Genomic DNA, 13,529 nt, shown 5'->3' with positions numbered 1-13,529 from the left:
GATCGCTTGAACCTGGGAGGCGGAGGTTTCGGTGAGTGAGATGACGCCACCGCACTCCAGCCTGGGCAACAAGAGCGAAACTCTGTCTCAAAAAAAAATTGTTTTTTATTGTGGTGAAACAGTCATAACATGAAATTTGCCGTCTTTTTTTTTTTTTTTTTTTGCTCTTGTTGCCCAGGCTGGAGTGCAATGGCGTGATCTCGGCTCACTGAAACCTCTACCTCCCGGGTCGAAGCGATTCTCCTGCCTCAGCCTCCCAAGTAGCTGGGATTACAGGCATGCACCACCACGCCAGGCTAATTTTTGTATTTTTAGTAGAGACAGGGTTTCACCATGTTGGCCGGGCTGGTCTCGAACTCCTGACCTCATGATCCGCTCGCCTCGGCCTCCCAAAGTGCTGGGATCACAGGCATGAGCCACCGCACCCGATCATAAAAAATGTTTTAAAAACACCCTCCATGTGTCCAGTTGTTCACCTGGCAGCTGGAAGTGGGAACGTCCACTGTCACCCTTTTACAGATGGGGAAACTGAGGCAGGGCACGAAGGTGTTTCAGGAGGGCGGACACCGTCTCTGCTCCTAAGAACTCTTGCTCCTCAGAGGGAACTGACCCCAGGGAGAGACGGGGCCCCAGTGGTCCCTGAGGACGCCAGGACCCAGCACCTCCCAAAGATCTAGGGAGAGGACCCATTGTCCTACTCCCAGGACACCTGATCCAGCGGCTGGAGGGGGTGGCCTGCGGGTTCCTGGAACTGAGCCCCCAACCCTCCCTCCCCAGTCGGCTCAAAGTCCAATCCGTTTTCCCAGCTGGCACTTGGCATTTTCTTCACAGCATGGAGGAGCCTTTCCTCCCTCCTCAGCGTCGCCTCCAAAAGGAGATGAGGTTTGCTGTGTGTGTGTGAAGAAAAACCACCGGAGTGTGGATCCGTTCGTCAGAGCTGAATGTCCCCAGCACGGCGGCTGCTCTGCTGCCCTTGGGGATCTGGGGCGACGCCGGGTACCCCACAGGAGGACGGGGTGAGGACTGCCCCGGCAGGGAGGAGGGCCACTGCTACATGGATGTGGTCGGCCCCCATCTATCAGGCGCCTGAGGGATGCCAGGGCCCCAGAAAGCCCCCCAAACCAAGGCTTAGAGGACACAGGCAAGCTTGGGGACAGGTAGACAGCGGGGCGTTATGGAAGGTTCTGGAGCACTGGAGGAGGGGAATGTGAGCAAGTGTCCTTGTCTGGGCAGGTGCCTACTGTGTGCAAGCCTGGAGACAGAGCAGCAAGCCAGCCTCCCAGAGCCGAGTGGGAGAGACGGTCACTAAATAGGATGGGAATGGAACAGAGACACCGTAGCCTGTTACGGAAACGTGTGGGGGCTGGGGAGCGGTGCTTCCTGCATTTTCTGTGGCGAGCAGGGAACGTTTTTCAGGGCAGGGCACTTGGCCCTGGGCTTTGAGGGTTGAAGCGGAGCTCTACAGCCCAAGTTGCCTGCCCACTGCTGGGGGCAGATCAACTCTACAGGTTCCCATCTGACATGCCTGCCTCAGTTTCCCCAGGGTGCACTGGATGTTAGAGCCCACCCCTGGGCGGGCCTGGTTAGAGACTGACCGCTCCCTGGCCGGGCGCGGTGGCTCACGCCTGCAATCCAAGCACTTTGGAGGCCAAGGTGTCGGATCACCTGAGGTCGGGAGTTCAAGACCAGCTTGACCGACATGGTGAAACCCCGTCTTTTTTTTTTTAAAAAAAGGCCGGGCGCGGAGGCTCACGCCTGTAATCCCAGCACTTTGGGAGGCCGAGGCGGGTGGATCACGAGGTCGAGAGATCGAGACCATCCTGGTCAACATGGTGAAACCCGTCTCTACCAAAAATACAAAAATTAGCTGGGCATGGCGGTGCGTGCCTGTAATCCCAGCTACTCAGGAGGCTGAGGCAGGAGAATTGCCTGAACCCAGGAGGCGGAGGTTGCGGTGAGCCGAGATCGCGCCATTGCACTCCAGCCGGGGTGACAAGAGGGAAACTCCGTCTCCGAAAAAAAAAATAATAATAATAAAATAATAAAATAAATAATAATTAAAAAGAAAGAAAGAAAGAAACTGACCTCTCCCTGGAAGTGCGAGGCAAACATGACTCCTCCCGGGCCTCAACTTCCCCGCCTGAGCAGCGCTCGACGTTCCTGGAGGGGGTCAGGAATCCTGGGGAGGAACTCGGGGGACGTCAGGGCCCATTTTAAAGCGCGGGGTCCTTTCCCGGCACCCGCCCTCCATCTGTGGGTCTGTGGCCCGAATCGGAGCGGGGACGGGCAGGGGTTAGGCGTCCCCAGCCCCCGCCGGGTGTCTCGGCCGCCGTTTCCCCCGCGGCCAGTGCGCGTCCCGCTCCCCCCGCGCTCGGGAACCCCTGGGCGGGGCGCGGAGGGAGCGTCGGGACCGGGTCTCCCGCGGCGCCGGCAACTTCGCGATGGAGTTCGTGCGCGCGCTGTGGCTGGGCCTGGCGCTGGCGCTGGGGTCCGGGCCGGGGCCCGCTGGGGGCCACCCGCAGCCGTGCGGCGTCTCGACGCGCCTGGGAGGCTCCGTGCGCCTGGGCGCCCTCCTGCCCCGCGCGCCCCCCGCCCGCGCCCGCGCCCGCGCCGCCCTGGCGGGGGCCGCCCTGGCGCACAACCTGAGCCTGGAGCCGGTGGCCGCCGCGCCCCGCGCCCGCGACCCCGCCTCGCTGGCCCGAGGCCTGTGCCGGGCGCTGGCGGCTCCGGGCGTGTCCGCCCTGCTGGCCTTTCCCGAGGCGCGGCCCGAGCTGCTGCAGCTCCACTTCCTGGCGGCCGCCACCGAGACCCCCGTGCTCAGCGTGCTGCGGCGGGAGGCGCGCGCGGCCCTCGGGGCCCCGGTACGCGGGACGAGAGAGCCGGGACCGGGGGCACCCGGGGCGGGGGCGGGAGTGCCAGGGACGCCCGGAGGCGGGATGGGGGTGCCGGGACGCCTGGCGGCCCCGGGGCTCAGGGATGGGGGAGACCCGGGTGTGCCCCGAGCCGGGGAGCCGGAACGCAGAGGCAGAGAGCCAGGGACGGGGACCCAGACGCTGGCTTGAGAGCGCGAGGGACGCCCCTGGAACGCCCCTTCCCAGCGCCCCGGTGAGGGAGACCCCGCCGCTGCCCACTCCGTGCCCACAGACCCTTCCCGGGTCCCCGGGACCACCTGGTCCCCACCGGACTCCAGGCTCTCGGGGTGCAGTTTCGGTGTCTGCAGGTCCGGGTCCCCCTCCTTCCAGCATTCTCCCCGTCCCCTCCCAGAGCAGCCCCGGTCCCTCCAGCCCCCACTCCGTTCCCCCCACCCCACCGCAGCCTTCAAGTCCCTCTCCTCGAATCCCACCCCCAGGTCCGGATCCCACAGGGAAACGGAGTGAGAAGAGAAGGGAGGTGGAGGCCGGGCGTGGTGGCTCACGCCTGTAATCCAAGCACTTTGGAGGCCAAGGCGGGCGGACCACCTGAGGTCGGGAGTTCAAGACCAGCCTGACCAACATGGTGAAATCCCGTCTTAAAAAGAGAGAGAGAGAGAGAGAGAGAGAGAGAGAGAAAGAGAGAGAAAGAAGGAAGGGAGGTTGATTGGGTGCTAGGGACCCTCCGCCAGGGCCCACTGTGCCCCAGAGTATGGACCCCTTCCCATGGCCGGCAAGGAGGGCCCAGCCCCGGACGTGGGGGCCTGGCCGGGCTCTAGGGCCCAGCTCCCCTCCTTCCCCCCCCACGGAGCAGCCCCTCCGGCCCCTCCTCCTCGTCAGGGAGGGAGCCCCTGACTCTAGGTGTCAAGGGGACCCCCGTCCCCCCAGCACCCCAGCTAGGGCTGAGATTTGAGGCCAAACCCAGGCCTGGGGCGCCCTCTGCTGCCGCCTCCAGGAACTGCACCGCTGCCGGCCGCGCGTGGGATCTGGGGACTGAGCCACAGCCCGAGCGTGTCCCCTAGCACTGGGCACCCCGCTTCCGCTCTGAGGGGCCTGGCAAAGCTCTCCCACCTTTAATCCACTAAGTTAAATCCAGGGCCAGGCGCGGTGGCTCACGCCTGGAATCTCAGCACTTTGGGAGGCCGAGATGGGAGCACAGCTTGAGCTCGCGAGTTTGAGACCAGCCTGGGCAACACAGTGAGACCCCATCATCTCTACAAAAAATACAAAAATTAGCCAGGCGTGGTGGCAGGCCCCTGTAGTCCCAGCTACTCGGGAGGTTGAGGTAGGAGGATCGCTTGAGCCGGGGAGGCAGCGGTTGCAATGAGCTGTGATCTCACCACTGCACTCCAGCTTGGGCAATAACCCAGACATGGTCTCAAAAATATATATATCTGGAACTTTCTGGATGGCACTGGACACAAGGGGGCCTCTCAGCCCTCTGTGTGCCTGGCACCGGGCAGTAATGTGTGAGGGGATGCGACCTGGTTTGGCTCTAAGCACAAGGCTGTCGGTGGGCTCACCTTGAGGGAGTCATGGCTCTTGGCCCTAGAGGGGCTCCCAGGCAGGTGGGGGCCGGCTGAGGTTGGGACTATAAAGGGGTCAGGGAGGGACCCGAGGCTGCAGAAGCCTCAAACTGGAGCCTGGGTTCTGCCTGGAGGATGGAGAAGTCTGAATAGAGGAGGAGCAATGTGCTTGGGTTTTGAAGGGTGTATAGGAGTTGGTGAGCATAGAGGGAGAAAGGTATTCAATCTGGGGAATGGCATGCGCAAAAAAAAAAAAAAAAAAAAAAAAACACAGGGTGAGCCCATGACAAGGGTAGCTGCAGCCAAGAGAGAAAGAGAAGGGCCTGGAAGACAGGCTGAGGCTGAGCCTGGTGGGGATGGTGAGGGGGAGCCATGTAAGGGTTTAGAGCAGGGCTGGGGTTGGGGGAGGTGGAGGGGAGGTGCGGCCATCCAGCCGGCATCTCCTTACGGATCACGGGCTGCTGGGGTGGGAGTGGGAAGGGTGTCGTGGGGTGGCGGTCGCTGACCCTGACTGTGGCCTCCCCTCCCCCAGAACCCATTCCACCTGCAGCTGCACTGGGCCAGCCCCCCGGAGACGCTGCTGGACGTGCTGGTGGCAGTGCTGCGGGCGCAGGCCTGGGAGGACGTCGGCCTAGCCCTTTGCGGCACCCGGGACCCCGGCGGCCTGGTGGCCCTCTGGACGAGCCGGGCCGGCCGCGCCCCACAGCTGGTCCTGGACCTAAGCCAGCAGGACGCCGGAGATTCAGGGCTGCGGGCACGCCTGGCCCCGATGGGGGCACCCGTGGGGGGTGAAGCCCCGGTCCCCGTGGGGGTCCTCCTTGGCTGTGATGTTGCCCGTGCCCGTCGGGTGCTGGAGGCTGTACCTCCCGGCCCCCACTGGCTGCTGGGGACGCCACTGCCACCCAAGGCCCTGCCCACTGCGGGGCTGCCACCGGGACTGCTGGCGCTGGGCGAGGTGGCACGACCCCCGCTGGAGGCCGCCGTCCATGACGCTGTGCAGCTGTTGGCCCGGGCGCTGGGCAGTGCCGCACAGGTGCAGCCGGAGCGTGCCCTCCTCCCCGCCGCGGTCAACTGTGGGGATCCGCAGCCGGCCGGCCCTGAGGCCCCTGGGCGCTTCTTGGCACGGTGAGTGGGGACCCTGCTTCCCTTGGGTAGGTATCCAGGCCATGGAGTCTGCGCCACCCATGGGTCATGAAAGGCACGGTGAGGCTGGGCATGGTGGCTCACGCCTGTCATCCCAACACTTTGGGAGGCAGAGGCGGGTGGATCACCTGAGGTCGGGAGTTCGAGACCAGCCTGACCAACATGGCGAAACCCGGTCTCTACTAAAAATACAAAATCAGCCGGATGTGGTGGTGCACACCTGTAATCTCAAGTACTCAGGAGGCTGAGGCAGGAGAATCACTTGAACCCAGGAGGCGGAGGTTGCAGTGAGCCGAGATCGCGCCATTGCACTCCAACCTGGGCGACAAGAGTGAATGAAACTCTGTCTCAAAAAAAAAAAAAAAAAAGAAAGAAAGGGCGCCCAGTGGGAATCGGGCGTGTGCTCAGCAGGGGTGAGGGGATGGAGGGGTCTGCGCTGGACACCTGATGCCCCTGCCCTGCCCCTAGGTTCCTGGCCAACACGTCCTTCCAGGGCCGCACGGGCCCCGTGTGGGTGACAGACAGCTCCCAGGTCCACGTGTCTCGGCACTTCAAGGTGTGGAGCCTGCGCCGGGACTCACAGGGTGCCCCCGCCTGGGCCACAGTGGGCAGCTGGCGGGACGGCCGGCTGGACTTGGAACCGGGGGGGGCCGTGGCGAGGCCCCCACCCCCGCCAGGCACCCAGGCCCGGCCCAAGCTTCGTGTGGTGACGCTGGTGGAGCACCCATTCGTGTTTGCCCGTGATCCCGACGAAGACGGGCAGTGCCCCGCGGGGCAGCTGTGCCTGGACCCCGGCACCAACGACTCGGCCACCCTGGACGCGCTGTTCGCCGCACTGGCCAACGGCTCGGTGCCCCGTGCCCCGCGCAAGTGCTGCTACGGGTACTGCATCGACCTGCTGGAGCAGCTGGCGGAGGACACGCCCTTCGACTTCCAGCTGTACATCGTGGGTGACGGCAAGTACGGGGCCCTGCGTGACGGCCGCTGGACGGGCCTGGTCGGGGACCTGCTGGCCGGCCGGGCTCACATGGCAGTCACCAGCTTCAGCATCAACTCTGCCCGCTCCCAGGTGGTGGACTTCACCAGCCCCTTCTTCTCCACCAGCCTGGGCATCATGGTGCGGGCGCGAGACACGGCCTCGCCCATCGGCGCCTTCATGTGGCCACTGCACTGGTCCATGTGGCTGGGCGTGTTCGCCGCCCTGCACCTGACCGCGCTCTTCCTCACTCTGTACGAGTGGCGAAGTCCCTACGGGCTCACGCCGCGCGGCCGGAACCGCAGCACGGTCTTCTCTTACTCCTCGGCCCTCAACCTCTGCTACGCCATCCTCTTCGGGCGCACCGTGTCCAGCAAGACGCCCAAGTGCCCCACGGGCCGCCTACTCATGAACCTCTGGGCCATCTTCTGCCTGCTGGTGCTGTCCAGCTACACGGCCAACCTGGCCGCCGTCATGGTCGGGGACAAGACCTTCCTGGAGCTGTCTGGGATCCATGACCCAAAGGTGGGTGGCCTCGGGGGGCTGGGGCCTGCCCCAGGCTGGGCTTCGAGGGGCATGGGTGGTCAGCTGGGCGTGGGGGACAGCCACTAGGCCAACTGTGGTCCCAAGAGACATACGTTTATTTATTTACTTACTTACTTATTATTTTAAGAAAATGGCCAGACACGGTGGCTCACTCTTGTCATCCCAGCACTCGGGGAGGTTGAGGCAGGTGACTCACCTGAGGTCAGGAGTCCGAGACCAGCCCGGCCAACGTGGCAAAACCCCATCTTTATTAAAAAATAAAAAAAATTAGCTGAGGGTGGTGGCGGGCGCCTGTAATCCCAGCAGTTTGGGAGGCCGAGGCGGGTGGATCACGAGGTCAAGAGATCGAGACCATCCTGGTCAACAAGGTGAAACCCCGTCTCTACTAAAAATACAAAACATTAGCTGGGCATGGTGGCGCGTGCCTGTAATCCCAGCTACTCGGGAGGCTGAGGCAGGAGAATTGCCTGAACCCAGGAGGCGGAGGTTGCAGTGAGCTGAGATCACGCCATTGCACTCCAGCCTGGGTAACAAGAGCAAAACTCCGTCTCAAAAAAAAAATACAGCCGGGCGCGGTGGCTCAAGCCTGTAATCCCAGCACTTTGGGAGGCCGAGGCGGGTGGATCACAAGGTCGAGAGATCGAGACCATCCTGGTCAACATGGTGAAACCCCGTCTCTACTAAAAATACAAAAAACTAGCTGGGCGTGGTGGCACGTGCCTGTAATCCCAGCTACTTAGGAGGCTGAGGCAGGAGAATTACCTGAACCCAGGAGGCGGAGGTTGCGGTGAGCCGAGATCGCGCCATTGCACTCCAGCCTGGGTAACAAGAGTGAAACTCTGTCTCAAAATAAAATAAAATAAAATAAACAATCAATAAATAAAAATAAATAAAAAGCAAAAAAGCCAACAGTCACTATCTTCAGCTTTGTTGAGTAGTGTAACTGCTACACTCTGCCGTTGTAGAGAAAACGCAGCCGTAAATGAACCCAGGAGGCGGAGGTTGCGGTGAGCCGAGATCACGCCATTGCACTCCAGCCTGGGAAACAAGAGCGAAACTCCGTCTCAAAAAAAAAAAAATTAGCTGAGGGTAGTGGCGGGCGCCTGTAATCCCAGCTACTCAGGAGGCTGAGGCAGGAGAATCACTCAAACCCGAGAGGCGGAGGTTGCGGTGAGCTGAGATCGCGCCATTGTACTCCAGCCTGGGCAACGATCGCAAAAATCCATCTCAAAAAATAATAATAATAATAAGTAAAATTAAAAAGAAGAAAACAGGCCAGGCATGGTGGTTCATGCACTTTGGAAGGTCAAGGTAGGTGGATCACAAGGTCAAAGGTTCGAGACCAGCCTAGCCAACATGGAGAAACCCCATCTCTACTAAAAGTACAAAAATTAGCAGGGCATGGTGGCATGCACCTGTAATCCCAGGTACTCGGGAGGCTGAGGGAGAATTGCTTGAACCTGGGAGGCGGAGGATGCAGTGAGCTGAGATGGCACCCCTGCACTCTAGCCTGGGCAACAGAGCCAGACTCCGTCATGGGAGAAAAAACAAAGCAGAGATGGGGGCTGGCTATGCTGTCCAGGCTGATCTCAAACTCCAGGGCTCAAGCAATTCTCCCACTTCAGCAGCCCAAAGTGCTGGGATTACAGGCTTAAGCCACCATGCCTGGCCTATTTTTCTTTCCTTTTTTTTTTTTGGAGACACAGTCGCACTCTCCTGCCCAGGCTAAAGTGCAGTGGCGCGGTCTCAGCTCACTGCAACCTCCACCTCTTGGGTTCAAGTGATCCTCCTGCCTCAGCCTCCTAAGTAGCTGGAACTACAGGTGTGTGCCATCATGCCCAGCTAATTTTTGTATATTTTAGTAGAGACGGTGTTTCACCATCTTGGCCAGGCTGGTCTCGAACGCCTGACCTCATGATCCGCCAGCCTCAGCCTCTCAAAGTGTAGGGATTACAGGCGTGAGCCACCATGCCTGGCCTGTAGTTTTTTGTTTATTTGTGTGTGTGTGTGTGTGTGTGTGTGTGTGTGTGTGTTTGGTGGTGGTTTTTTTTTTTGTAAAGATGGGGTTTCACCATGATGGTGAGGCTGGTCTTGAACTCCTGACCTCAGGTGATCCACCCACCTCGGCCTCCCAAAATGCTAGGATTACAGGCGTGAGCCACCACGCTCGGCTGTTTGTTTGTGTTTTTGAGATGGGGTCTCACTCTGTAGCCAGGCTGGCTAGAGTGCAGTGGCGTGATCTCAGCTCACTGCAACCCCTCCTGGGTTCAACTGATTCTCCTGCCTCCGTCTCCCACAGCGCTGGGATTAGGCGCGAGCTACTGCACCCAGCTGGCCTTTGCAATTCTTTGGCAAAATCAGGTTTTCTGCCCCGTAGTGTTTGTGAACTTTCACATCTACCTGGTGGCATCCCCTGGGGATACCTAGCCTGCTCCCCAGCCCCTGGTGTTCCCTGTTAAACAGTAATAAAATGTAGACGCCGTGCTGTCTGATGAGCTGACCACTCGGGGCGGCTTTTCCAATTTAAGCGCTGCACAGCTGAGCACAGACAGCATTTTCATCATCTGGAAAGTTTCATCAGGTGCTGCTGACCCAGAGGCGCGAGGGGATCGAGTCTGGGATTTGGGTGCTGCCGCAGTCCGGTGGGGAGGCCGTGGCCGGTGGGACGCCAGCAGCCAGACCCACGTATCCATTAGGGGTCCGCACCAGGGTGCCCTGGCAGCTGTGGGGAGGACCGCACAGAGGGGACGGGGCTGGTAGGGGGGATGACAGGGAAGGGGCTGGGATGGATGCTCAAACCGGGCCCAGGTGAGAGCTGGGAGCGGTGAGCACGGGGTGGTTCCCTGTGTGCTGAAGGTGGAGCGCCTGGGTTTTTGGAGACCAGGGCATGGGGTGTGAGAGGCAGTGAGGACGGCTGCCCCCAGCTGGGGTGGGAAAACCCAGGGTGGGGGCAGGTGTAGGAGGCAGATCTAAAGTAGTCATGGACATTGAGAGTGGGTCTCCCGTGGGACCCCAGGGGGACAGGCAGAGGAGGTGGTGGGATAGGAGCCGAGCCCAGGGCAAGGTCCGGGTGGAGATGGACTTGTCAGTGTTTAGAACGGAGCATCTCCACCCCGGGTGATCCTGCGCCCACCCTCCACCCCCGCCAGGGGACCCTGGACAGTGTTTGTCTGGGGACAGTTGTGGGTGTAATGACTAGGGTGTGCTCTTGGCATGGAGTGGGTGGAGGTAGCTCAGGGCCCTGCACTGTCAGGACGGCCCCACCCCAGAGAACGGCGCGCCCCTCAATGGTCGGGGTCCCGAGGGGCAGGCGGAGGCGCTGACCGGGTCCCCTCGCCCCCGCGCAGCTGCACCATCCGGCGCAGGACTTCCGCTTCGGCACCGTCTGGGAGAGCAGCGCCGAGGCGTACATCAAGAAGAGCTTCCCCGAGATGCACGCGCACATGCGGCGCCACAGTGCGCCCACAACGCCCCACGGCGTCGCCATGCTCACGTGAGTGGGGGCGGGGCGGGGGCGGGACGACAGCTGACCCCGCCCCACGGCGTCGCCATGCTCACGTGAGTAGGGGCGGGGCGTGGGCGGGGCATGGGCGGGACGACAGCTGACCCTGCCCCAAGGGGGGTCGCCATGCTCACGTGAGGGCGGGGCGGGGCGGGGCATGGGTGGGACGACAGCTGACCCCCACGGCGTCGCCATGCTCACGTGAGTGGGGGCGGGGGCCGGACGACAGCTGACCCCGCCCAACGGTGGCGCCATGCTCACGTGAGTGGGGGCGGGGCGGAGGCGGGACGACAGCTGACCCTGCCCCAAGGGGTCGCCATGCTCACGTGAGTGCGGGGCGGGGGCGGGGCATGGGCGGAACGACAGGTGACCCTGCCCCACGGCGTTGCCATGCTCACGTGAGGGGGCGGGGGCGGGGCGGGGGCGGGGCGGGGGCGGGACGACTGCTGACCCCGCCCTACGGTGTCGCCATGCTCACGTAAGGGGGCGGGGGCGGGGCATGGGCGGGACGACAGCTGACACCGCCCCACGGCGTCGCCATGCTCACGTGAGTGGGGGCGTGGCATGGGCGGGACGACAACTGACCCTTCCCCAAGGTGGTCGCCATGCTCTCGTGAGTGCGGGGCGGGGCGGGGCATGGGCGGGGCGGGGTGGAGCATGGGTGGGACGACAGCTGACCCCGCCCACGGCGTCGCCATGCTCACGTGGGGGCGGGGCGAGGCATGGGCGGAACGACAGCTGACCACACCCTACGGCGTCGCCATGCTCACGTAAGTCCGGTGTGGGGGCGGGGCATGGGCGGGACGACAGCTTACCCCGCCCCCTGGCATCGCCATGCTCACGGCGGGGGCGGGACATGGGGGCGGGGCATGGGCGGAATGACAGCTGACCCTGTCCCCTGGCGTCCCCATGCTCATGTGAGCACCGGGCAGGGTGAGGCAAGGGCGGGGAATGGGGGCGGGGAATGGGCGGGATGACAGCTGACCCCGCCCCAGCGCCCCCACCCGCGTTGCCCTGCTCACGTGAACGTGGGGCGGAGTGGGGGCGGGATAACAGGTGACCCCTCCCCCCGGCGTCGCCATGCTCACATGAGCGCGGGGTGTGGCAAGGGCGGGATGACAGCTGACCGTGCCCCAGCTACCCCCCACCCGCGTTGCCCTGTTCACGTGACGTGACCGTGGGGCGGGGTGGGGGCGGGGTGGGGGCGGGGTGGGGGCGGGACAAAAGTTGACCGGGTCCCGGATCCCCGCAGGAGCGACCCCCCCAAACTCAACGCCTTCATCATGGACAAGTCGCTCCTGGACTACGAGGTCTCCATCGATGCAGACTGCAAGCTGCTGACTGTGGGCAAGCCCTTCGCCATCGAGGGTGAGGGGCACCCGGGCAGGGCGGGGTGAGGCGCCGGGGTCTCTGGGTAGTGCGGAGCCACGGAGGGTTCCAGGTGGGGAGTGGCGGAGTCCCGCGTGTGCAGGCAGAGTTCCTCTGAGGCTGCCCGCCCCGGCCCCACCTCCCCGGCCCTGCGCCCCTAGGCTATGGCATCGGGCTGCCCCAGAACTCGCCGCTCACCTCCAACCTGTCCGAGTTCATCAGCCGTTACAAGTCCTCCGGCTTCATTGACCTGCTCCATGACAAGTGGTACAAGATGGTGCCTTGCGGGAAGCGGGTGTTTGCGGTGACAGAGGTGGGGCTGGGCCCGGGGCAGGGGGTAGGGGTGGGGGGCGCACTTCTATTCACCCTACAAAACTCCAGCTCCAGTACCCTCTCCTCCATGAAACCTCACCTCCAGCCGTGGAGTCCCTGCCTCCCAACCTGACTCCACAACCCCAGGCCCCTCTCTCTGGCCCAACCTGTTCTCCCTCAGTTCAAATGTCTCCAGGGGTAACGGCGAGGGGTTCCTGCTGTGTTGCCCCCAGACCCTGCAGATGAGCATCTACCACTTCTCGGGCCTCTTCGTGCTGCTGTGCCTGGGCCTGGGCAGCGCCCTGCTCAGCTCCCTGGGCGAGCACGCCTTCTACCACCTGGCGCTGCCTCGCATCCGCAGGGGGAGACGGCTGCAGTACTGGCTACACACCAGCCAGGTGCGCACCAGGCGGGCGGTGGGCGGCCCCGCCAGCCACGGCTCCTCGCCAACCGGGTCTGTCTGGGGTCTTAGAAAATCCACCGCGCCCTCAACACGGAGCCGCCAGAGGGGTCGAAGGAGGAGACGGCGGAGGCGGAGCCCAGGTAAGTGGTACCGCGACCCAGGACGGCCCAGGCGCACCCCGGCAGGTCGCCCTGGAGCCGGCCGCGGGGTGCAGGAGGGGGTTCGCGGAGGCCCCGCCCACCCTCGGACAGCTCTGTGCGCACGGCAGCTGCCTGGTTGTGCCTTTCGGGCACCCTCTCCCCGCAGTGGGCTCTACAGAGATCCAGGGCGCGAGACGGCTGCCCCCGTGGGCAGTGACCAGGCCGGTTCGGTCCCCAGCGGCCCCGAGGCGGAGCAGCAGCAGCAACAGGACCCGCCCGCTGCTCCGGAGGGCTGGAAACAGGCGCGCCGGGCCATGGACAAGGGGCGCCGCGTGCGCTTCCTGCTGGAGCCTGCCGTGGTTACGGCGCCCGACCCGGACGCGGAGGCGGAGGCTGCGCCGCCGGAGTGCCCCGGCTGGCTGTGCTCCAACGGCCGCCCGTCAGCCGCCAAGCCCACGGGGCCCCCCCGGCCCGGGGAGCTGCAGGAGCTGGAGCGCCGCATTGAGAGCGCGCGGGAGCGGCTCCGCCAGGCCCTGGTGCGGCGCGGCGAGCTGCTGGCACAGCTCGGGGACAGCGCGTGCCACCGGCCTCTGCGCCTGCTTCGGGCAAGGGCGGCCCCTGCGGAGGCGCCACCGCACCTGGACTGATGGCGTTGCCGGGAATGAGGTGGCCGCGGGGAGTCTTGGGGATCAAGACACACGGTG

General features: G+C 63.6%; 2 protein-coding genes across 2 annotated transcripts in view; one reads left to right on the top strand and one right to left on the bottom strand.

The window, feature by feature from the left end:
• The window catches only part of MED16 (mediator complex subunit 16), a 133,466-nt gene extending 126,875 nt beyond the window's left edge, over positions 1–6,591 (bottom strand). The window contains exon 1 of the mRNA XM_074384890.1: positions 6,585–6,591. The gene's annotated coding sequence lies outside the window, so the exon portion shown is untranslated. The remainder of the gene's footprint in view (positions 1–6,584) is intronic.
• On the top strand, positions 2,423–13,503 carry GRIN3B (glutamate ionotropic receptor NMDA type subunit 3B). Its single transcript, XM_039466030.2, has 9 exons — positions 2,423–2,861; positions 4,968–5,560; positions 6,047–7,079; positions 10,448–10,593; positions 11,855–11,970; positions 12,132–12,283; positions 12,516–12,680; positions 12,755–12,825; positions 12,992–13,503. Exons 1-9 carry the CDS (start codon positions 2,442–2,444, stop codon positions 13,470–13,472), a joined length of 3,177 nt encoding a protein of 1,058 aa, XP_039321964.2. The 5' UTR covers positions 2,423–2,441; the 3' UTR covers positions 13,473–13,503.
• The last annotated feature ends 26 nt before the right edge of the window (positions 13,504–13,529 follow it).

The sequence above is a fragment of the Saimiri boliviensis genome, chromosome 14 (assembly GCF_048565385.1).
Source record: "Saimiri boliviensis isolate mSaiBol1 chromosome 14, mSaiBol1.pri, whole genome shotgun sequence".
Lineage (NCBI taxonomy): Eukaryota > Metazoa > Chordata > Mammalia > Primates > Cebidae > Saimiri > Saimiri boliviensis.
This window is presented reverse-complemented; position numbering and strand designations above follow the sequence as displayed.